General features: G+C 34.2%; 1 protein-coding gene across 4 annotated transcripts in view; it reads right to left on the bottom strand.

The window, feature by feature from the left end:
- Window positions 1-25799, bottom strand: part of LOC143356192 (phospholipase B1, membrane-associated) — a 75310-nt gene extending 49511 nt beyond the window's left edge. The window contains exons 1-6 of one of the 4 annotated variants that reach the window (XM_076791680.1): window positions 25539-25799; window positions 15681-15779; window positions 3626-3837; window positions 2086-2262; window positions 887-1185; window positions 66-191 (exon numbers count right to left, since the gene is read on the bottom strand). In XM_076791680.1, coding sequence (XP_076647795.1) covers window positions 66-191; window positions 887-1185; window positions 2086-2262; window positions 3626-3837; window positions 15681-15779; window positions 25539-25668 — 1043 coding nt within the window. In that variant the 5' untranslated portion in view covers window positions 25669-25799. The remainder of the gene's footprint in view (window positions 1-65; window positions 192-886; window positions 1186-2085; window positions 2263-3625; window positions 3838-15680; window positions 15780-25538) is intronic. The other 3 variants (XM_076791676.1, XM_076791678.1, XM_076791679.1) reach the window with 3 other exon arrangements.
- Between the last annotated feature and the right edge of the window lie 1085 nt (window positions 25800-26884).

The following is a 26884-nucleotide window of genomic DNA, read 5'->3' as shown; positions in this document are numbered from 1 at the left end:
TATTTTTTATTCCTCATTTTTGTTTTGTGTTGTCATGGAGAACCTCTCCTTAAATTTTCTCCTACCTGTAGTCGAACACACTGTATAATCTGAATAAACAATTCTGTGACAAATGATTAATTTTGAAAATAGCCTTAAGTAGTATCCATATAAGTTTATCGTAAAATTTTCTACTACGAGTAAGTATCATACTATAAGAGCAAATATTTAACGTAAAATGATATACTGTGGCTCAACTTCACCTTGGCAACCCAGAAATTTTTAACTTTTTACTACATAATGTGTGTTTAAAGTTGTGGGATTACACTTTGTTGTGGGACAAGCTGTCACCAAACAGTAATTAAAATATAGAGAATCATATATATATATAAGAAGAAGAATCATATATATACAGGGTGGCCCACATAACTCTGAACAGCTCAATATCTCGAAAACTATGCCATCGATTTTAAAGTTCTTAGTCTTAAATTGCATGGAACTGAAGGGCCTTTCTGACTACATAAACGTGAAGTGGCCTCCCTTCCCCTTTAACGGGGGAGGGGAGGTACCTTTGTAATTTTAAATTACAACATACCAAATACGTACACCAATACGTACATCGGTACACCATCAAATCCCCACAAGCGCGTGCTTGCGCTGCCATCCAGCGTTTCCGCTCATCAAACGAAACGCAATGCTGAGCACCAACATGGCAGCGCACCTATCAAAAACGCTTAAAATCGCTCAATTTTAAACACGCCTAGCTTTTGAACTAGTGAATTCTTCACGTTAAAACTTCTCGATTTTTGGCATTTCCTCGTCGAGATGTACAGGATTATATAGTAAAAAGTTAAACATTTCTGGTTTGTCAAGGTGAAGTGAATCCTATTTGATATATTCAACAAACCTCTCCATTATTTCGTAGTATTCGGCTCTCATAGATCGAAACTGCAAATTAAACAAGCAGGAACATTCGAACCTCGTTAGCAAGTAACATTTCAGTATATTGGTGTTATCTTGGGCTTCGACAAGCGACCGCAAGTGAGGAGGTAGAATCAGAGCAACAATTGTCCGTGGTAAATTGTCCCTCAGTATTCTAAGGGTCTTGACCAAATCTTTTTTATGGTCGTCCAAAATAGACCGCGGTAAAGACACCGCACATATGTTGATGCAAAAATCGTTGCTTCCAATCATTACTGTAATCAACTGTAAACACATGTAATTTAGAATAAATTAGTTCAAGTTAACGTAAACATCGATCTGTATTAGCAGAACACAGTGGAATATGTCATAGCAAAATTCATTGAAATCACTAGAAAAGCATTAACAACATGTTCAAGAAAAATTTAGATGTGACACAAAAACTTGTGACTCGTACAATCAATGAAAATGTCTCTATACATTTTCGAAGTTTACAATGTTTCCCAAATAAAATGGATTTTTAAACGTGATTTTTGAAAACCTACACAACCTTGTTAAAATTCAATTGTTTTCTTGAAAATAATATACAATAGATCCAAAAAGTATTTAAACACTACATTTCACGTATGTTTACAAAAAATTAAACAACCATAAGCCTGGACTCACTGTAAAGCTCGAAGCTTTTACTTTCGCGAAGCAGTGTTCATTTTTATGCAATTTACAGCAGTGGTCATATTAAAAAGATTTAAGGACAGTAGTGTACTGGTTTCAATCTAATAAGATAATTAAGAGAAGAATAAATTTTTTATTTGGCTCCTGTGTCTTGCAGTCGATGCAAACATTTTTTATTTTGCATAAAGATCCGCAGTCTACTTATCACAGTGATTTCTCACAGAATTCTTTTAGATCGTGTAAGTGCTAATGGACGTCGATTTCAACAATGATATTATGAGAAAAATTAATTCTTAAAAATAGATGACTAATTGAGTCACCCACGTTTGACTAACGCGGCTGTCAACATGTTAACAAAATCCAAAGTAATGAAATAAAAGTACCAGAATTTTTAAGAAAATCCTATTTATATTATGTTATGCTTAGCGTAAAATTCTGTGCAAGCGTCTATACCAATTTTATAAATATTCCGTTGTCTGTTATTGTGGTCAAAATTTGAATTTGGCATACAACCTTCCAATCTTTTTTTATATCGACCCTCGGATCCTTTCGCAATCTGTTGACTAGATATTCAGCCATAAAGGGCATATCACGGGACATTGCGCCAGCTTCAGCGACGTCAAATTGCGAAGCTCGATGAGTAGTATACGAGTCCCCGAGTGCATAGCCTATCAATTTCGGATTGAACTCCTATACACAAAAAATCGCATTAGGTGTAAGTATACCTTATATATAATTAAACAATGTTAACCTATATTATCTCGACAAGAAAAAATAGATGTACACCTTTTTATTAGCAAATAATCGCATTGTTCTACGAACTTCGATTTTGACATACTGAAATACACTCGTCCAGAAAACAGAGTACAGTAAAGACTCAGTAAAGAATCAGTCCAAACAAATTCGAACTTTACGATCTAAGCTTTTTTATGTATCTCCTATTTCTAGTAACCGACACAGAACATTTTTATTTTGCATAAAGATCCACAGTCTAGTTATAAATATGTATGTTTCATGGCCTTAAATGTCCCACTAATTTTCTAATATAATCGAATAAAGTTTATCTGAAACTTCCATAATCAGAATCCCTATTATAATACAGTATCATTGGAAATGTTCAATTCTAAAAATTGTCATTCACATTATTATCTCTGATTTTCATAAGACTATTAAGTCAACTACCGCTAAATAACTTGTCAAAACAGTAAAATATTTTTATTAATAATATTATGTTTTGTAAAACACGTAATAATCGCGATAAGATAAGCTAATGTTCCAGTATCCAAATCTTTTAAAGATTTTTACTTCAATCATCAAGTTTCTATGTTAATTTTAAATAATTTATTTTGACACCTGTTTATGTTATACAATATTAATGTTTCTAATAATTATAAATTAAAATTTATTTCCTAGACTTGTTAAATATGCGTCACTCATTTGTTAAGGTGTTTATTTTTAATCTCATAAAACACGACTCACAACGACCACAAAAATTGGATAAAATCAAGAGATTTTATTTAATAAAATAGAAACAGCAATGGAGAAGGTAAAATTTATAGTTCGGTCACTTTTTCAATTCTCCCGCATTTCGTAAATTAGAAGTTTTGGTATATTCGTTCCGTCAACATTCACTCCAGGCTAATAAAAACGTACATGTATAAAAAGTTGCCGAAGGGAATATGTCCACAGTTCTTTTAGGAAAGCTATCTGCGATATGTTTTACACATAATTTGAACAAAATTTTAATTCAAATGATTAAATTTTTTTTATTTATACAGAATTTTCATGTATTCAATTGTATTTATTAATCTTTTCATACCTAGCGTCATGAAAATCCATACAATTTCACAAACACTTACGCAGTCAATGTTTTTTCTTTACATTTTGCACTGAAAACATGCATGGGGTGTAATTACATCCCCGTACACGATCAACATTAGGTTAGGTACGCAAAAATTGAAGAAGAAAATTAATTTCAAGATTGGATAATAATTTCGTCATCTAGATATGGGTGACGTTGCAATAGTGTTAATGTAATAAATAAAGACTATACTTTGAGGATATTCGGAAGCGTTGTATAAGTTCGCCAAGTTCCCTGGCCTCCGGAGCTTCCTGACGCACCTCTGCTTTCAATTGCGATTTCGAAGATGTTCTTTGCGAAGATTGCATTGCCCGCTGTCAAAGAATCGCCCATCCCTCCGATTATGTCTATGTCTCCTGGTCTTAGACGATCAACAGAAGTTGGTACTTCCGAAGATCTACCGCCTATTAATAATATAATGATATTAACGATTAAACATGTTATATTATTAATAACAAATTTTATATTAGGTGTGAGTGTAAGTGTTGCACTAAAGTGTTATCTCCGTAACTGTCGCAAAGGTCTGTACGTAACTGTCAAAATTTTATCTCCACCACTACTGGGGGGATCCCCCTTGGAATCAATCAATAAACACGCTCGACGACCGAGCCAGAAAGGAGTCGAGTATCGGTGAAGACTCACACTCATGCAAGCGAAGAGAAAGATTGCAGCTTTTCTATTTTTTATTTTTTTATGGAACTTTTACCATCGTTTCCAACTCATTTTTTTAATTAGAATGACACCGAACACGATATAATTACGATTATAATTACTCGTGTAATGAGCGATTAAAGTTTCAGACGTGAAAGAGGATGACGAATAGAAAAGATAGAGAGGCAGATGGTCGAACTGTCGAACCTGGATCTCTCTTTCTTTTTCAAACGCTATCCCTCTCTACGCTCGGCATGCTACAACGAATGTAGCAACTCTACTAGAACTGTCGCACGGTAGACCCGACGATACGCCAGTTACGGAAATACTACTATACTGCAACTGCATGACACTGAAGAACCAAAAGTATTGTGTAAGAAACGACATCAGAAAATAAGAATGAAGATAAACGACGAAACTTTCTTTCGTAGCGTCGACATTGGAACATCAAGGACCTTCATCTACATATACAGGGTGTTTAATCAAAAGTGTTACAAGCCGGTATCTTCGAACCTATTAATGATATCGAGGAAATATATTTTTTTAATTACAGGGTACAAAGAGCCTTTTTATAGTATATGATAAAAAATCATACACCTCCTTCAAGTGTAAAAAGAATGGGGGGGGGGGTGTGAAACTTCAATTTTTTAAATGGAATATGGAGTAAATTATTATGCATTCAGATAGTCTCCGCTAAAATGAGCAACTTTTGTTTGAAACGTTTTTCGAAATTTCGTATGTATCAAAAGGTATAACGATTTGAATTGTTCATCGTACAGAAGAGGACAGCGAGTGAAAAGAAAGACAGATTGAGCGTCCGAGGCACTCGGTAATGATGAGGTCTGCGTGTCCGTAAGACAATCATAATGTAACGATGGACAATTGAAATCATTATAACTTTTGATACATACAAAGTTTCAAAAAACCTTTCAAACAAAGGTTACTCATTTGAGCGAGAACTACACTTTACACTTCACCCTTGGAGGAGAATTATCTTTTTGTACCATATAATATAAAAGGCACCTTGTAGTCTACATTAAAAAATAATTTCCTCAATGTCATTAATAGGTTCAAAGATATCGGCTTGTAACACTTTCGATGAAACATAAATAATTCGTATAATAATTGATATTGATTCATATAATTAATATTTGTATGTTGATATAAATTGATTTATACAGGGTTACCGGTAACTGGTGTCAGAACTGAAAAGGGGGTGGTTCATATGAGGCGTTGTTTTCCAGAAAATCTACTTTGAAAATTCGTCAGGTTCGCGTGCTTAGCATTTGTAAGAAGTAGATTCGGTAGGTTGTGAACAGACGCGTCAGACGATTACTATTCAATAGCACGCGCGTTCGTCGAATTTTCAAACTCGATTTTCTCGAAATCAAAGACTTATATGAAAAATTTTCTTGTACATTTTCAACTTATTTTTTTATGCAGAATCGCCCCTTTTCGGTTTTACCGGGGGTGGTCTGGCTACAGGACACAATGACACTATTCAATGATAGTTGAATCGATGATAACTTTTGACAATGACCTTTGGATCGATGAAAGTCTGTAACAAAATGCCGCAAATGTATCCTTGACTGACATATTCATGGTTAATTATTTTTTATTACATCGTATAGTGCTCATTAAGAGAAGCAAAAGTCTTAAAGGAACCGTGAGATGTAAATAACTCGTTCGCTCGGAAAACGATCTTAAGAGTTTCATCATTATTGAATTGAATATATTTTACGCTATTACATTATAGAGGGTGTTCAGAGATTTATTAATCAGCGGTTTTCTCGTAAACGGTGAGTACTAGAAAAAAAATGTTACAAAGAAAAATTTTTCTGTCGTTCTATAAACTCTGTAATTCCAATATTTTTCCAATATTTCAAACCGAATCGTAACATAAATTCATCACATTTCTAGTCAATAGAAGTCACATCGAACACGAAATGTAAACATGACAAGAAGAAATGCCGGTAAGTATATGTATTAACACATAATATACAAAATATTTCCTTCACTTCTGACCTTGCATGGCCTTAAAGGTAATAGTCATGCGCGTAAATAAATTCGTTTTGACATACGGTTTCACATACATAAGAACGCGTTATTGTATTTAAAAAATTGAAGGTCACCTTTGTTTCTCGAAAAAAATTGATATCCACATAGCTTACAGAAAACAAGGAAACTGTTCCTTTTAGTATTTGTTGCGTGTACTTACTGTAGTAAATTTCTGATCACCCTGTATATTCGCAATATGGTAGTCGAAAGTAAAATTCGTTTAAAAAGTAAACACGTCGTAACTTCCATTGTTAGATGCACCCTGTTAAATGCCACTAACCAGTAAATTATAACAGTAACTTCTGTTGTGTAGTGAGTTTCAGCTATGGCAAGAAGAAGAAATGGAAGAAATTATTTGTATTGTTATAACGTTCGTCAAATGCTTCGTTGTGATTATTTAGTTAATAGCGGAGAAGGAAATGCTAGAAATATTTCATACAGACACGATTTTCAAGGAGTTCACCAACGTTTACAAAATTTGGTATTTATTATTAAAATGTTCACTACAAAATTTTGTTTGTTAGAACCCATCCTTTTATAAAATATAATGAAAAATTGTACAAAAATTGGTTTATGTTTTGGAACACCCTGTACAGAATAATTCTATTCTTTATACTTTATACCATTAATACTTTTACATCTTATTAAGTTCCTATTAAATTCCGGATTTATTTCGACGACCCTGTAGATACGTGTAATAGATTCATTGAGAGGGTCATTCTACTGTGTGTTACAATTACAATTAATGACATGCATGACTAATTAAATTTACTTAACTTATAATGGAAATTCGTGACCGTTAAGCATGTGTGACGCTGGTAGTGAATGTACTAATCGTGGATATGGAGGGGCGTCGACATAGCGTTCATTGAAGGAAAGAGAAACGTGTGAATGGACTTACACGTGCTTCTACTTTTATGGGTGTACACGGTATTACACATCGGACCGGTGCTTTTTACGATAAAAACTACGAGATCGTTCTTCAAGCGAACGGGCTATTCGCGACCTACGATTCCATTCAGACTTTCGTTCTGCCTAGTGAGTGCTAAAGGATTCAATAAAAAAATTTAACCTCAAACACGGTCAATGTCAAATTTGCGGCACTTCTCTTTACAGCAGGCCTGCTCAACGATGGCTCGCGAAACAGATGTGACTCTTTCTCCTCCTCGTCTGTTGAGCGAATCAGTCCCCACCATGTTCACTCCGCTTTTCCTTCGACATGTATATATACATGAATACGTAGTAGTGGTGAGTAACCTACCGGTACAGCGGTCGTGGGCCTCGTGCCGAAGAAAAAATCGGAGTGGACATGGTGGACTTGCCGAGCAGGCGAAGAGGAGTAGAAGCCATGACACACATTTTACTGTACAATTCAAATTTACTGTATTCCGTAGCCAAAATGAAAAACATGATTACTGTATTAAATAATAATGTAATAAACTTTTTTAAAAGTTTTGGTTAATTATATCGTATAGGAGACTATTTTCATCGATAGGGTTTTATAATTTTGTATAAGCAAATCTATATTATATTGTTTGTAAGTTGAAATTGTTTGTACTACTCCTTTAACTGACAAAGGCACTAATTAGAAATAAATGGATCTATCACGTACAATGTTGTCTGACATTGTATACAGGGTGTCTGCGGTAAATTAGCCCAACACTTTTCTTGCAAACAGTAACTATTTCCAAAAAATGGGAGAAGAAGAACTTGCGTACAGTAAATCTTACTGACAACACGCTAACTTATGTAAATTTTTTATATGTAGATTATTTTTTGAGAAATGAAGGTAATCAGCAGTTTTCTAAATCGACCTCTATATGTTTTTTAATGTCTTATGAAAGCGTAGGTCAAGACGAATTTACATATATGCATACAAGGCGAGTCATTTCACTGTACCACCTGAATTAACTCATAACCTATTTGTTGCATCAAATAATGTTTCAAACAAAAATTGTTAGACGTTAACCGGTACATAAAATGTAATAATTAATTTTTTTATATTGCATTTGGTCATCGAAATTCGATGGCGACCTTTTGTTTTTGTTTCATAACGTTCGATATTTGAATGTGCGATTTAAAAGAGCATCGAATGCTAAGTAAAAAAGTATTAAGGTATGTGGTGCGAAAAGGTAATAATTACGGAGATACTCTTTAGTTAATCTTTGGTGTAAGTATGGTGGCAAAGCTTTTTTAGTTTTAATTATCTTTATGCGAATCTTTTACTAATGCATTCCTGACGTTTTGCTGGTTAAAACGAGTCGAAACACGACAAAATTTGCATCACGTTTACTTGTGTAATCCACGATTCGGTAGCGTCTTCATTATTCGAACACTCACGCTCAGCGACCAATACGAATAATCGAGGTCTCCACTAAATCGTGAATAAAACAAGTAAATACGATCCAAACTGGGCCCCATGTTGGGTATCATTTTAATCGGAAAAGCGTCACGAACATGTTGGTGACAACAAGCTATGAATTTGACCGAACATGCACTGAACATTTACTGAAGAATATTTCAGTAACTATTACTTTTTCACACTATATACCTTAATACTTTTTTACTCAGCACCCAATATACTTTCGAGCCACATATTTAAATACCACACGTTCTAATGCAAAATCTTCTAAATCTCCAGAACTATTCGTTATTGGAAAAAATGTTTCTTACGAAATTTTTTCTGTTTCGAGGGGCATATATTCCAGTGCCGCTATTTTGTTTGTAAGTGTATGCATCAAGGACATATGAAGGTCATCTTTATTTTTTTTTACTGGAATCATATAATTTTTTATGCACTATTCAATGCATGTTGGTATTCCGAATAAAAATGTATTAACCTATTGTCGAAAAACTACTGCTTTGGGAAATATATTAATTTTAATATTGCGAATCCCTATTATTAGTATACACGTAAGTGTACACTCGCGTAGTATTTCATGACACGTGGTATATTTATTTAACTTATACAGGGTGTTAAAAAAAACCATTCAATATTTATAAGGCATATAGAACGCACTGTGCTGAATCAAAAAAGCCTTAGTAAACATAGGTCGAAAGGTCAACCGTTTCTGAGATATAAACGTTTTTGTTTGCTAACATCATAATTCATTTACTACTGGCATTTTAGAGAACGCAAGAAAGTAGAAGCAGCAGAAGAATATATAAGTATGATCATGTTAATTTGGTAAGAGGAAAAAATAAACTGTTTAATTGCAGTTCCCTGCGATTGATGGAGAATAGTTTTATTTTGTATAAAAATCCACAAACTACTTAAAGTCATATTAATTAGCAGCATAGAAGCTATCATTTCTGTAGCAACATGGAAAAACTTTTCTGGCTGTTTACACTTTTCTAGAATTCAGAAACTTGGAAATTTTCTAGGAATTTGATCTGTGTATGTTACAAACGGATGCTGTAAAATAATAGCATATAAAGTGCTGCATAAAGTTGAAGACACGATGGCAAAAAGTCCAAGAAATTTCGCAAAGAAACATTGAAGTAGTAAAATTCGAACAATTATTTGCAACTGAAAATAACTCTATATTAAATTCGAAGACAAAATATGTAAATTTGCTATAAAATGTTATGAGCCAGGAGAGGAGCCGCGAGCAGCGCGAGAGGCCGGCAAAGGGTTATTACCCCAGGAATATGGTTTCAATTTGTTAGTTAGGTACGCGGACGATCCTGATGCGAAATCATGGAGCCGCTAGGATAGTTAGTAGGCCTCATAACTAATATAATTTAATTGATACAATCCGAGCGGTAAGATTGTACGTGTGGGAACGTTTAATTACTAGATTGGGATAGTGGACGATAATTAAGGATTTACAGATTGCACGATTTACAAAATAACACGAATATATTCTGATTACAATGTGTGTTACAAATGTTTGTATCGCGATTGAATGTATAGTAAAAGTACTTTTACCCAAGATGCTCGGTGTTGACGTACTGGCAATGCGGGGTCTAAGAACAGTTACTGAATATCGACATAGAACTATTAACGGACTATCAGGGTCTATTGATACGAAAGGGAACTTTAGCCCGATCTCACTGGAACTGACTCTTACGAACGCGGCTTGACTTGGCTCTGCGCGTCGCTGCACAATTACTGACCAAAGAGGATGAAAATGAACGGATTTATATACCCTAAAAATGAGAGGAGTCATCTGTTTTTAATCTAGGGTCGCATACCCGTATTTATCATTTCCAATGAGTTGAAGGTTTGCAGCTGGATCTCTGTTTATAGAGTTAAATGAAGGGTTAGCCAGGATGATTCCTGTCAGAGACTATCTTGACAGATTCCAGAAGGAAATGTTTCCATATTAGGAAATCGTACGGAATTGTTACTGGATCATGCTTCGTGCCAGCTGCGTCCAGCCGGAGCACAGTCATCCCTTCTATATACTATATACAAAAGGGTCGGTTGGGACGTTTTTCGTTCTCAGAAAAGAGATTAGAAAAATCTAATAGAAATAAACGCGGAAAAAACTTCTCCATACGTAACAAAAATATGTGGCAAAAATTGCAAAATTATAAACTGATTAGGAGAAAATTATTAAATATGTCAAAAATGTGTAGAAAAAATGCGAACCATATACAAAAACTATGTGGAATGCATACACGCATTAAACACGTACCTACTTTAAGCAGATTTACAAATTATTATTTATTTTATTTTCATTTTATTCATTATAGTTTGTACAATATGTAACATATGTAACATATGTATAGTTGTTTCGAGAGTTTTTGCAAAGGTTCGGGAGGCGGCGAATCATTTCTCGATAATGCAAAGATGGGGCTTTTCAGTGGTCAAAAGCGTTAGATAAATGATAAATCTAGTACGCTAGCCCCCTCGCAGGTCCTACTTTTGCGTTTTCTAGGCGTAATTTGCAATATTCGGCAGAATGTAGAAATTCAAGTGACACATTTTCTTAAATAACTAGAGATTTAGGGTTCTTATGAAAAACATAGGGGGCTAACGCTCTAGCGGGGACATATACAGTATTAACACAACATCTATTATGTTGCATAATTACGTATTAAACAACTGATTTTCGCCTATTTTTGTCGGTAACGTGGTCACCCTACCTTATCGCGAATCTCCGGAGTCCTATCTCTTATTGCTAGGGATGTGCGGGCCGGCTGATTTTCGGGCGCCCGAATCGTCGGGTCGGGTCGCAGACAGTTGGGCGGGCTCGATTCGGGTGCGCGATAGTTCATGACACATCGGGCGGCCCGAGCGTTTCGGGGTACCCGAGAGTTTCGGGCTGCACGAGAGTGACTCGACTTCGTCGGGTGGGTTCGGAACGAATCGAACAAGTTTAGGTGAGCGAGTTATCGCGATACCCAAGATTCAACTCTGCGTTTTTATGACATAAATAATGGTAATAACGGTACTTCTTTCATAACTTATAACGTAATTTTTAATATACTTCGCACCCGAATTGAGCCCGCCCAACTTTCTGCGACCCGACCCACATGCCTACTTATTAATGGTGCAGGTTGAGTTTTATTGAAGTTAGTGATGAAATTCAAATTACATTAAATAGACTTGATGATACGATGTATGAAAATTTCATAATTTATGACTTATGAATCATATTTGATGATTCATAAATTGTTAACAACAAGGCCTAATAAAGTAAATTATGCAAAGTATCTAATATAAGCAACGAGTATTTGTCCTGCATGTAAAATATGTAAAACATATGCAATAAGAAAAATGTGTATGAACATAAAAATCCACAGTTTTAATAATCATACATTTTTGTTAGAAAACCTAATAATCAGTAGACTGCGGGTCTTTATGCAAAATAAAAATTGTCTGTATCAATTCCGAGAGACGGAGTTCCAATACAAATGTATTTCCTCTCCTAACAACTTTAATAATTTGGAAACAACAGAATAGTGTTCATTAATTGCTGTGAAGTGTTCACTATTTTGGACATTTTTGCCGTAAATGCATAAAATCCGCAGTCCAATAAAATTCGAAAGCACAAGAAGATCGTGTCTTGTGATCGTTGCTTGTTCCTATGTTATCTTTTTCCCAGCAATTTTCAAACTTTTACATTGCGTTAGAAGAAAAAACGTGAGTTTTACTTTCAAAAGATTAACTATTTACTGCTCTAACCTCGACATCATTTTTAAAACGCCTATTTGCAATAATGTTTTACATAGCTAAATACATGTGACAGTTGCAAAGAAACAGGTCTGAACTATAAGGAGATTGTAGTGAAACTTCCCATCCATCGTCCTTTGTTTTGTTTTCGAGTCAGAAGCAACATTGATCGTTTTAATTATAAATTATACTTAATTATTCAAAAAATAATCACATGGTTTTTAAAATTTGTATTTCAAACGGCCATGGGTTTTCTCTGCTACCTAATATTAAAAAATGTGTTATATGTTTCACGTAGTACGTATAGGACGCATAATTAAAATTGTGCTTATGAATCGCACTATTTATTGATGTAAATAACAGAGAGGAAATGACAGTGCTCATGCCCGGGATTTTAGTATCCCCGGTATAGTGCTGCCCCCTAGTCTAATGTTTAACCTGGACCCGAACCTGCATCATCTTACCTGCATCATTAACAGCGGATTCCTAATCATGCCAGAGTGGATGCTACTTCTATGTTAAAAGAGGCTCTTGTATGTAGGCTCTGATCCAACCTAAAAGATGATGCAGGTTCTAATACAGGCTAAAAAATGATGCAGGTTCTGTTCCAGGATAAAAAGAGGATGCAGAAAAAGTGAGGACACTAAAACCCCGAGCGTGAGCTCTCTCATTTCCTCTTTGCTAACACTATCGAGCACAAAATATGACTATACATCGTCTTATAAAAATTACAAAATTGAATTTATTTAAATTTCTCATCATTTCTATAGCATTATATGCTTGAATGAAGAAGTTTATTTAGTAATTTCTAATTGGAAGCATTTTAGTAATTTTGATCATTGTAAAATAAAAAATGTGAAACCGATTAATGTTACGCATTATGACAATTTTGTTTCAAATCTCACCGCATATCCTTATCAATATTTAACAGTTGAGGGGTCAGTTTAATGATCTATAAAAAAAGTAACTTCCGTTAACCTAGTTTCCAAATTTCAAATCTAGATGAAAATATCATTGACTCTATCATTGCTCTTTACGGTACATGCGAGCTTATGTTTGTAAACATTCTTTAATTTAGCTGATGCTATAATATACTAAATTGTGGGAAGACATTTATGTTAGTAGGTGCAACTCTTGCGACCTAATTTGCCGCGAGTTCAACACAATAATTGACATGCTTAGCATCCAGATGAAAAAATATGTATTTGCTGCCGCTGCTTGCGTATATCACATTTATTTTTATCTTATTTTTTACTTTGTAGTGCGTAAAACATGCATATTTATGAACGTAAAAACACAATTGCTACACATACGCACGTTCTTTCAGCAAGGTCGTTCTCTCAACTCGTTATCTAATTGCTGCTAATAATAGTCTACTCTCCTTCTAAAGAAATCTCGAGAACACTTTCTTGAAAAACATTGCATTCTTCTCAACTACAACAGAGTCACAGAATCAATATACATACATGGTGTCTCACCTAACTCGACCATCTAAGGTCATAATATTACAGGTCGTTGGATTCGTCTTGACCTCGGCTATCATATAGCGATAATAAAAACATATCATTCCACTTAAAAAAACTTTCATGACCTTGAAATCTCAAAAAATATAACCTTGAACAAAATTTTTTGCCTATCATAATATTTGCCCCTCTGAACCAACTATTGTTTTCTCCAACTTGTTTGTTTTGAGTTAGGTGAGACACCCTGTATAGTACTGCATATTGAATCACTCTCCAGATTCTCGCAGTTTTAAGGCGTTCATTTTTAAAACATTACTCCATTAGAATTGCAGATTTTGATTTAATCATTTGTACACGAATTAAATGTTAATTTCACCCGGAAATTAAAAGTTTCATCTAATATAGAAATTTCATCCTTGACCTGAGCATATTTAATCACATTATATTGAAATTTATAAAAATTCATCAAATACATCGTCATTTTTTAATAAAGCCTCAAAGTTGACATTCGAGTGCATAGGGTTAAAATAATTTCCATAATGTTCGATACCCTTTTGTCAATGTAGGGAAAAGCTTCGAAATGCGTACTGGTGATTTAATTTATTATTATTTATTATAGTATGTACAGTCTATTGTTTTTATGATACAACCGTTTTTTCAATCACGCAGAATTGATGTAACTATGAATCACATAATAGGTAATAGTGTTCCGTATTGGATACATACTTACGTTTTGGGTAAGAATTTGAGAATTTCAATAAAAAAAATAAATAAAACGTAACGGTAAACTATTTTTAAACCGACCATGGTTAACATATTTAATAATAAATCAGTAATATTAATAACAGTAATATTTGTTGACGTACCATCAGTATAATATTTAGCTATTTAATTCATTTTTCCAGAAAGTTTCTCATACAATGAAAACTAAAAACATTTCTCTGTGATGGACACCTAATTGCAATTTTTGATATGATTATTGAGTACTTCTGGGGAGCCAATACACACGATTACCTTGAGACTTTGTTAAGTCCTTTATCAAGATTTTATGACGTTTCATGTTACTTATGTATGTTATATCCCATTCAATTCATTTTTTTAAAACAAAGTCACTCAGTAACAAAGTCACTCTATTATAGTACTACACCGAAATTAATTTACAAAGAGTTAATGCGATTTTATACAGTTGAATTGACCAACCTATAATCACACCTAGTCATCAGATATAATTAATGTAAACTACATGTTATTCTGTAAACCGCTTTCATGAGTCTACAAAACCCGGACGAGGTTAATTCACTCCTAAGTTGGATTAAAAAATATTCCATTCTTGTAGAGTGAATCTCATTTTTGCATCCACAAAAATGGAAATGTATTTTGTAAAACTATTTTCGTTGAGATGAATGTACACAGGGTGCAAATTTAACTTTGTAACAAAAGATCGCGGAACGTGAAATTTATACATCTAAGTTATACAGGGTGAATCATGAATCGTGATCAGTAGAGATTACTCTGTTATTAGCAATCCGATCGAAAATGTTTTTATTAGCTTTTGCATGGTTTGAAGAGAACTTTAATGTGATTATAGAAAATTATGTGTCAACTCTTTCTTTTTATATTTTTTCAAGGTCACCTTGAATTTTTTTCAAATAAACATATAATTTTTTACGCCTATCTGTTAGAGGATTTCAAGACGAATTCAGTAAATATCGGAACATAACTTTTTTTCATTTGGGTTTAGAAAAAATTAAAAACTTTGTAATACAAGGAGTATCATATGCTACGCCGTTGTACACGTTCCAATTACCACAGATCTTTAAACAGTTCTTTGACGAAATTCTCCTTCAATCATGTACGCTTTTGTATGTTAATTTCGATATTTATTAAAAAGCAAAGTTGTTCCTGCAAGAAGAATTATGTAAATTATATGTAATATTGGTGAAGTAATTACCTGTTACGTTGCACGGGAAAGGAACATCCGGGGGAATTTCATCTTGGAGGTTATTCACGGAAGATTCATCATCAATTCTTCTGGTTTCAATTCTGTTAACTGTCATGCAATAAATAATTGTATTAATTATAAATATGACCGTTCTTCAAACATAGTAAAAGTAAGACATTATTATTCTCGGTTAAATAAATTTTTCGATTCGTATTGCAGAAGTGATGGCCGTAAGAATTTTAATTAATATCAAATACAAATATTCATATTGGTCACATGGATTGGTTTTAGTGGTTATACCAATATGATCAATGAAGAGGGATAGCACAACAAATAAACACTTCCTTAATTTGTGTATACTTATATACAATAAAATGATGAAATTAATCTTTACATATACCATAATAAAATTGTTACATTAGTCTTTACGTATTGTATAATAAAATTATTTGAACTTATCTGTATCGTTTAACAAAATATGTGTGCTTGTGGAATTTTTATGGAAAAAAGCGTTATCCTTAGGGACGTCTTCAAACAGAATCTGTACAATGAAAATTTCGTGGAAAAAAATATTTATTTGAACGTTTATCGAAAAAGTATCTATAGAATAAGTGGAACGGCAAGATTATTGTATATTAGCGTTATTTAACAATATGATGTGAATAAATGGTATGAAAATCATAACAATAATAATTAATTATTTCGAAAAAAAGTAATGCACAGAAAAGACTATCTTCTTCTTATAAGTATGTGTATAATGCTTATATTGTTACGTTCCGAACAACATTCTTTTATTTCATATTTTTTCTTTTTCTTTCGAAGAAAAGCATGGTTTGATTTTAATATTGCTATATGAAGCATAATAGCAATGCTCAGCATTGTGGGATACGTTTAGGGTTAAAGATCTAGTTATACACTATTTCATCCGCCGATATATCTCACTTTTTATGATAGAGGTCCCAATTTTTGTGGTAGAAAATATCAATATACAGCTACATATTATTATGTTATTTAAGCCTTTCTCACTAGTTCTCGAAATATTTTGTCACGCAATATGATTTGGATAAGATACATGTCTTAGGACACAATATCTTCGTATGTATTATAAATAAATAATGCATTCAGAAAATCCATTTAAAATTTAACCAGAATGACCACTTAATATTGTTATAATTCAAAACGAAGAAAATCATGGGCTAGCCCCGGAGACCCTTCCACGTCCCCAGCAAAAAAGTTTTGCTGTCATTTTGGTGGGATTTTAAGGGCGTTGTACATTATGAGTTGCTTCGCCTGACCAAACAATTAGTGTAGATTACTACCAGGAGCAATTAATGAATGTATACGATGAATGGGAGAGAAAACGACATTTCTCCGGTCCAGTGTCGCAAGATCAAGACTTATGGTCCCACTCTAACTTCCCCTTCTCCTGCGCTATTTCCCACGCTTCCGTCGCGGCCCGGTCGCGTGACGCGTTTCATCTATGTCATGCATACTCCGGTATTGGCAGAGAAAGGGTAACTTTTTCCCCTCAATTCGTGCTCCCTCCCCTCATCTGGCGACACTTCTCCGGCCAAGAGAGTAGGCTGGTAATCCTGCAAAACGACAATTCTGTCACATTTTGCACAAGAACGAGAGACACTCTCTATGCCAGTGTTGGGAGCACGAATGGAGGGGAAAAAGTTACGCTCTCCCTGCCAGTACCGGAATATGCTCAACAGAGACAAAACACGTCACGTGACCAGGCCGCGACAGAAACGTGGGCAATAGCGCGGTAGAAGGGGAAATTAGAGTGGGGGAACAAGTCTTAATCTGGCGACGCTGGCCTCAACTAACAAGGCAAAGCCGTCCCTACCATAGCGCCCACTGTCTCCTTCCAGTAAGCGCCGTTACTATGGATGAAGGACGCGTTTCACCTGTCGCGAGTAGCTACGAAGGTACGTACAGTGGGGCAACGAAGACACGAGACACCAGCGAACGCGACGAAAGAAAAGTTGGTGCTCTATGCGTTAGGATAGGAAGTCACGCCGCTTGCGGCATATTCTCCAGACATGACCCAACAGACTATCATTAGTTCAAGTCCCTCAACACAATTTATTTGGGAAACATTACAATTCCATTGAAGAGGTAAAAAAATGTATCAATGACTTCATGGCAAAGAAACCGCCGCCATTCTACCGGCAAAGCATCTAATCTACCAACTAGATAGAAAAAATTCTGCAAAATGATGGTCAATACTTCCAAACATAATCTTGAATATTTCCTTTATGAATAAAAGCTAAGTATCAGTAAAAGAAAGGCATCCAATTTATTTGCACGCCGAATCTAATTCTTACAAAAGGCCATGGAACCGCGCAAACGTCTTTCCTATGCATGAAACTGATGACAAACAACTTGATTTCTTTGAATGAGTTGGTGGCACGAATTTACATATGTTTGCATAGGCCTAGTGAACTTATAATTGAAATATTTTTCGAAATTTCAGACGTAGTAAATATTTAATACAACGGGTATTTCAGACAGTCATATTTTGACACCAGCGATCGAGCAAGTTGATACATCTTACATTGATCAAATAATCGTTTTATAGCTTGCGTATTTTTCTAAAAGCCACACGTACATGTAATAATTTCTAAACTTGTAGTGTTCGCTATTGTGTATATATTATTCCCTTTTGCGTACGTTAATTAATTAATATAACCAAAATTGTATCACATATTGAAGTTTAATATTAAAAAGTGTTTGCACAAAAATATTCGGCCGGTATTGCATCTTTTAATAACACTGTGTACCAGCGGCGGATCTAGGCGTGGGCTTAATGGGCTGCAGCCCTGGGCTCCGTTCAGTCAAATGGCCTCCTTCGCCGTCAGAAAATAAAAATAAAAACAATTTAAATTAAAAACTTGAGAAAAATGAATTATACAAAAGTTTTGGCACTTAAGTTAATTTGCATTAATTGGACGGGCCCCCAAACAGTGTTAGCCCAGGGCCCCAAAATGATCGATCCGCCGATGTTGTAAACGCACGAATACCCCGAGTTTATAGCGCGGAGGCCATATGAATGAAACTTCATAGCCTGAAGGAACTATAACTACACTTGACCAAGACCAATTATTGTTCGTCTGAGCCTTACTACCTAATTTGTGAGCTATCGGAGTTTAAACGTCGGGTCAACCGGTTCTTCATGGTCAAAAACAGTTCCCATGTGCCGATATTACCCCATCACATAATTTCATTGGTTCAGGATTGTCCCTAAAAAATCCTACGAAACTAATCTAATTTACCAAAATATACAGGTTGGGTTGAAAGGAATCGACGTTGATTTCACCTGAAGAATTAAAAAATTTGAAATAAGATTTTTATTCTAAACTTGGTTCTTGAGGAAATAAAACGTTTTTTATTCACCAAGTATGCGTGCTAGTGCATAGAAATCAGCTGACTCAATAGATCATTGAAAAAAACCTTAATTTAGAAGATATTTTAATCGCGATATTCCAAGGTGGTGTGAGGAATTACATAAATGACAAAAATGTTAGTTCTGAATGCATTATAATGTCTATATTACAAAATGATTTCTGATGTATCCCCTAGTAGCATTTATGGTTGGCCAACGATATTCAACAGTTGGAAGTTAGTTGGGATATAATTAGTGTTTTTGCCTACAAATTCCCAACGTAGGTCCTATAACAAAGAAGTTATGATAATTGCCAACAAATATCCAATGTCGGATCTACAACTATCATAGTTAGTTAATTACCAAAAAATTTACATACACTAGTACTGCTAAAAACTAAAAACTTGTAAATTATTATAGGTATATTCCCTTTTGATTTTTTTGTTTTCTTATTTATGAACGTGAACAAAAAATTTTTTATGGCAAAAAATCCATTCTATAAATTTTCGATTTCCAAAAAAAAAAATGATTTCTGTATTGCCTAATAGTGGGGGCATAATGTACAGAAGTCCAAATAGAAGACAAATAACCTTTTAAATAACAGTGTCCAACAAAATAAAACTTTTTTCGTGTTCTGGAATACCTGTTGCGTGATCCGTATAGACTTTGTCATTCTAAAACCAAATCTGAAAGCAGAATTTCTCTATCACGCAACATTTTCGAAAATCATTGGTTTTTGTAAAAATGTATGATTTTGATAAAAAATGACGTGTTACGCAAAAACTAAACATGCGAGAAAGTTCAGGTTGAAGTTAAAAGATAGAGGAGACTTTCCTCTACATATCCATATAACCAATTATATTTTTATGTACTTCGTAATAGTTGTAAATGCTTGTTAAAGTTTGAAAGATATACGCTTTATTTTTGTATTTATGTGAAAAATCCTTTATCTAACAGGAATTTACTACACGGGAATGCATTCTACAGACATTTCTATTTTTATTATTATTTTCTTGATCTCAGGAAAGAAGAACGGATCATGTCGCTGAAACTTCAAAGTGCGAGTAGCCAGTAAAATTGTTTTCGTGAAAGGTAAATTGAGAGCTATAGAGTATTTCTTGATGAATCGTTGCCTTTCCTAACAGCAATAGAAAACAGAAAGACAGTTTTCCATCGAGACAGTGTTTCGATCCACTCAGCTGCTAAAGAAGTGGTTTCAAGACTTTGGAATATAATTATTACCATGACTGGAATCAAACCGTGATCTGAACTCGATTCAGAACCTGCGCGGAATTCTAGTGCAAAAAGTTTATGATCAAGAGAATCCACCTATCGAAAATATCCTTGAACTTAATCAAGGAATAAAAATCTGCTCGGTCGGGTATTTCAAGCAGAACTTTAAATAAATTAGTGGATAGTGATCCTAGTAGGTTGACAGAAGTAACCCAAAAATAAAGCAAAATCCCTTAATTGTTAATTGCCCTTTTACTATCCTGAAAAATCGAAAAAGGAAGATTGAGTTTATAATCATTCACAGCACTGTATTTCTTACACTAATTATATAACCAAATTAATCTAATTTGTGCACTTTAGGGTTAGTTTAAAATTTTGCTAAGTTTAGTTACTTTTCATGTAAGACAGCCGCGTATTATGCTGAAAATCAATTATACGTATTTCTCAGCCTTAGCATACAAGAATATTTAAAAATCTCTATTTATTGTGTAAAAATTGAAAGTATCAATTGAAATGATACTTTTGGGGGTACATAGGAGGAATAATTATTTCAACTAATATATGTTAATATTTCTATATATACAAACACACTTATAAATATTAAGAAAAAAAGACAGCTCTCTTAAAGAGGATTTCGTAATGTTTATGTACGAAATATACAAAAATATTATTACACAAATAATGACAGAAATACCTGCTGTAAATGAATATTTTCACGGAGAAAAATACATAATTGTAATATACATCTGTAAAATCATAAAATAAATATTTCAAATAGTATTTTCATTAATTGAAAAGTAAATGATTATTTCAAATTGATCAATATAACGACATTTTAAGAAATAATCTATGATAATATTTGTATTTTTTATTTCCAATACTGTTTTACCCAGCACTGATTAATAGTGGGACAATTCTCCCATAAGATTCTGAACAGTGCATGGGGGTTAAGTGTTTTATAGATTAATTTTTTACACAAACTATATAGCGAAATTAATTCCATTCGCTCACTTTTACTGTTGGTTCAAAATTTTGCTCAAAATAGCATCATACACATTACACTTTCATATGAATAAATCGTTCACTTACTTTTCATATAAAATATTTACAGTTAGTTAATTGTCCTATAAAATTCTAGAGGGTTAAGTATGTTATCGATTCATTTTTTACATAAACTGTTTATTACGGAATTAATTTTATTCACCCATTTTTACTGAATTTTCTAAGTCTTACACGAAATGTGAACTTATTTTAAGAGATACTGCATACGTCTTGTTTCTCGAAGATGCTGTACATTCAAATGTCTGTAAAATCTTCGAAAAATGTGTTTCATGACTGAAACCCCCATATATTTAAAGATTGAAGCTTCCTTTTCACAACGACACCTTAACAATTCAGGTACAATTTTTTTCGTCGTTTTATCGAGCTTTGAGTGAGAGATGTGACACTAACTTTGCAGTAGTATAAGTTAAACTTGTTACACCATGAGGGCTTTGCACGACTGAACTTGCTCCTCATTTCAGTTGCATAAAACAGCGGAACAAAAATCGTACAACAATTTTGAAAGGGTCGTTGTAAAGAGAAGGCTTCAATCTTCAAATTTCTGACAGTTTTATTTACGAGACAAATTTTTGAAAGTTTTTGGAGACGTTCGAATGTGCAGCATTTTTGGTGAAAATGCGTTTTCAGTTTCCCACCTGCTATATTATTGAAAAATATCTTACAAGAGAGGCCACGACTTTCGGGTCACCGATTCCGTTGAAACTTTGCACACTCATAGATCTCGTTCTCCTGTTCACGAATATATACCATTATATGGACAGATACCCAATAGTTTTCGAGATATTGACGATTAAAGTTTAATTATTTCCTATGTAATACCGTATTTTTTCTAGCCTATAACAAGAGTCACTCAGAAGCAGAGATTGAATATTTAGGAGACTATATAGATTACCTAGCGAAAACATTTTATAATACACAGTTCAAGAATAACCCTTTATTAAATAATCGGATGCAGGAGCATTTAAGTGCAATAAAGGACCAACAAATAAAGTACAAATTCCCATTTTATGATATAGAGATAGAAGACTTAGAAAATAATTAGACGTATATAATATAGAGTTAAGAAAAATATTTAATATTTAAATGTATATAATACAGAATTAGAAAATATCTAGATATATTAATGTTATATAGAAGCAATAAACAAACAAACAGGATCAGAGGCTGTCTGAACTTAAAATAAGTAGGTTTTTCTTCTTTTCTTTTTCCTACAAAAAACTCAAAACATGAAATAAAACCGCAACTGCAATAATGTACAAACGTAGTATGAATAGTCAGTTAGAAATATATTACATATCTACTATATAATGTAATTAGACGTACAAATAGACATAGTAAGTAGGTAAATCATTGTGATAGTGACTACAAGAACAGATGTTAAAGTACAAACATATATAAGACTGCTGTTGTTATGTATACTTTGTAAGCTACTGTTATGTAAATAAAGAGACTTTAAATTCAAAATTCAAAGTTTTCAGCCGGACGACCAGGGTTCAAATCCTGTCGACTAACGCATTTTTTTAAATTTCATTATGTTTTATCATTACACATTTATATTATTAATTTCAATCGAAAATGCAGTTCGGAACTTCGTTGGTTGTATTATCATCCCCAATATAAACTGTCAATAAACAGTGACATCGGAAACGCTCTTGAGATCGAGGGAACTCTTGAGAACGCGACGTAGTTTGAAAACGGCGGGTCACATTACTTACCATTCGCGCTCGCAGTGATAAAGTTTGAATTTTCATCTAATGATTAGTTTTAAATTCTTTTTCTTCAATGCATATAATGATGAGTACCGGTTTCATTTTGATAAAATATAGCAGGCCGCCGAAAATTATCAGAAAGCAGTAAAATATATCACCTCGCAATTCCATTTAAATTATATAGTCAACACGGATCAGACAGAATGTCAGTATCAATCAACGTTCGAAAGGACAATAACATATAAGGGAGAAAAGATCGCACTTGTTCAAAAAAAGGTAGATGAACTTATGTCACATCACACAAACGTAATAGTAACTTGTTCGAAATCCGGAAAGTTAACACAAGATATTTATAAAGACTTCTTAAAATTTTATATATATATATTTAATATATAAATTACTATTACTATTTAATTACTATTAATTATCATTTAATATACAGGGTGAGTCACCAAACGTTAGCACCTCAAATATCTTTGTTGTTTCTAAAGATACGTAAAATATGGTAAGGACAAGGTTGAATGGTACAATGGGGCTGACACGATGCAGAAAAAAATTTTGTTTTTATGTCATTTTTTTGGAGATATCAAGGTCACCTTGACTTTTTTAAATGGAACCGCCCTTTTTTAAACACCTACAACGATAGTCCCTTTCATTAGGAATTCAGTGACTATAATTAGTCCAAGGTCATTCAAGGTCAAGGATAGAAAAAACGTATAAAACTAAAATATGGAAGCAGAATACGTTTATCACGGTTGAGACTTGTAGGAAATAGTAAACATACTATGGTCGTAGTTAAAGTAAACATACTAAGGTCCTTCAATGTTATTCAGCATTCTTATTTACTATCAGTATGTTTCCAAACGCGATTCCGCTATGTTATATTCGACGACTGAAAAGTGTGATATGATCACGATTTACTGTGAATGTAGAAAAAATGCAGTGCAGGCCCGACTACTTTATGAAGAAAGGTACCCCGAGCGAAACACTCCTTCTAGACATACTTTCACTAATACGTACAGGTTGTTTCGAACCTGTAAGAAGATGTCCCTTTACAAAATCGCTACGATATGTGGTACCAACATGACGGTTGTCCTGCTCATTATGCACGAGTAGCAAGAGAAACGTTGGATTCTCGATATCCAAACCGATGGATTGTACGAGGCGGAACAGTTTCATGGCCAGCACGTTCGCCTGATTTAAATCGACTGGATTTCTTTTTACGGGGTCTGCTAAAAGAGACCGTGTACACGGATGCTCCAACAACAGTTGAAGATATGCGTGAGCGTATCATCACAGCATGTACGAATATCACGTCGGATACACTTATCAGAGTTTAACATTCCTTCAGAGCTCGTTTACAATAATGTATCGACGCAGACGGCCATCATTTCGAACATTTATAAAATACAGGTATTCTGCTTCCATATTTTAGTTTTATACGTTTTTTCTGTCCTTGACCTTGAATGACCTTGGGCTAATTATAGTCACTGAATTCCTAATGAAAGGGACTATCATTGTAGGTGTTTAAAAAAGGGTGGTTCCATTTAAAAAAGTCAAGGTGACCTTGATATCTCCAAAAAAATGACATAAAAACAAAATTTTTATTTTGGATCGTGTCAGCCCCATTGTACCATTCAACTTTGTCCTTACCATATTTTACGTATCTTTAGAAACAACAAAGATATTTGAGGTGCTAACGTTTGGTGACTCACCCTGTATAATAATAGTAAATAATCCTGTTGTTAGTAAATAAATACATATTATTTGTAATTCAAAATGTAATTTTATGCGTAAAATTTAATCGATTGAAATTGATAATATAAATATGCAATGATAAAACATGATGAAATTTAAAAAAAATACGTTAGACGACAGGATATTTGAACCCTGGTCATCCGGCTGAAAACTTGACAGTCGCGGCACACCGACTCTTGTTATAGGCTAGAAAAAATACGGTATTACATAGGAAATAATGAAACTTTAATTGTCAATATCTCGAAAACTATTGGGTATTTGCCCCTATAATGGTATATATTCGTGATCAGGAGAATGAGATCTATAAGTGTGCAAAGTTTCAACCGAATCGGTGACCCGAAGGTCGTGGCCTCTCCTTGTTAGAGGAAAATGAACACTGATCTGCGAAAGTAGGGTAAGAGACCCAACTACTGTGGGGATATCAATTACTGTGTCTATATTAATTATATTATTTTTAAAGCACAATGAATATTAAAAAAGAGACATTAAAGTTTTGCCATTAAAATCAGACAATGCATACGTTATACATCTCTGGGGTCGCTTACCCTATTGTACCATTTGTTTGTACGAAATTGCCACAATTTAAATATTGACAGTTTTTCGATATCGAAATTTCAACAATTTAAGCACACACACCGCACACACAGACACCATCATTTCCGCGCGGTTGTACAAAACTGTACAAATTCGTGAAAATCGGTCCTGCCCACATACCGAAAGCACGGAAGAAGAAGCTGCGAAATTGACTATAAAGCTGCAAGAAGAGCGGGTTGTCCAAATCCGTTCGTTGAGCCCCCAGCAGGGTACAGAGTTGCAAAATAAAGAGGAGCCGGAGGCCTCTCATCGCATATTCGTCGCGACCGACGCGGAGGACTGCCCGGGGAAGGATAATGCGAGCTTTCTGCTCGCGACACTGAACGATTCTGAAACGGTAGTGCTGCCTTTCATCGGCTCGCCGTGATTTGAGATCGAAATACTAGCAGGAAAATACAAAACGGCCGCGTCGGCTGCTGTGTTCACGTATCATCCGTGACCTTGATTATACCATAGCCGGTTCGGAGTTTCAATGATCGGTACGAAGGACGCTCGATCATGTCACACGTGGTAAGGAAATAGTCGTGAAATACGGTTATATCTGGCAAACTATCTGCGTGAACATAATTGGTCGATGACCGCTTCTTCAAGTATACAATAACACTTATTATATAGACAGCAGACTTATATGCAAATACGTACTTTTATAAAAACCGAAAGTTTTAGAAGTGAAGACTTTAAAAAAATTGAGTTTTGATTAACACATTGTTGTTGAGACACGGATAAATCCGTTTTTTTAGACTGTTGGTGGTTTGCGCGACACGTAAAAATCCGTTTTTCTTTGTCTGCTGGTAGAAGTCAGGTCCCGTATTGATAGGGGTTTTTTAACGACGGATTGTGTTACCATCGTCTTTGTGACAGTTCCACAACACACATACTTGTTATTGACATACTACTTTTATTATTTATAGCGTTATTTTAAAGATATAGCGGTTTCTAAAAATGTCTAATTTCTTACGCGGAGGCTAAAATATCGCCCGCGCCAGGCCCAAGGTCGCGCGCTAAATGTCCCGCAAACAATGTGTTAATTTTCGCTGACAAACGTCACCAGGTTGAAAATACGGAAAAAATGCTTGTGATTTGTTGTAATGAAAACTATAATGTACCTGAATAATTGCAATGGTATTGTTAAATATATATCTTTAAATTTTGTATCGGATATATTATTTGATTTGTATGTAAAGTTATTCCGTACAGAAAAGTAAAAAATTGTGGAAGAGTTCACCAGACTCATAGAATATGACACTATCTGGACGAAAAAACTGGGAACGCTCTGTATATAACTAATATATTTTGCATATTTCTTGTGCATATTCGCATATTTTTCATGCATAAATTGCATATGACTTTTGCTTATTTTAAGTGCACATACATACATCCGCTGTCTACTTATTAATATTCGGACGCTCTTAAAAAGACGATAACTTTTTTAATATGGGAGCATACGACTTGGATTTTTTTAAGAA

The sequence above is a fragment of the Halictus rubicundus genome, chromosome 8 (assembly GCF_050948215.1).
Source record: "Halictus rubicundus isolate RS-2024b chromosome 8, iyHalRubi1_principal, whole genome shotgun sequence".
NCBI lineage: Eukaryota > Metazoa > Arthropoda > Insecta > Hymenoptera > Halictidae > Halictus > Halictus rubicundus.
This window is presented reverse-complemented; position numbering and strand designations above follow the sequence as displayed.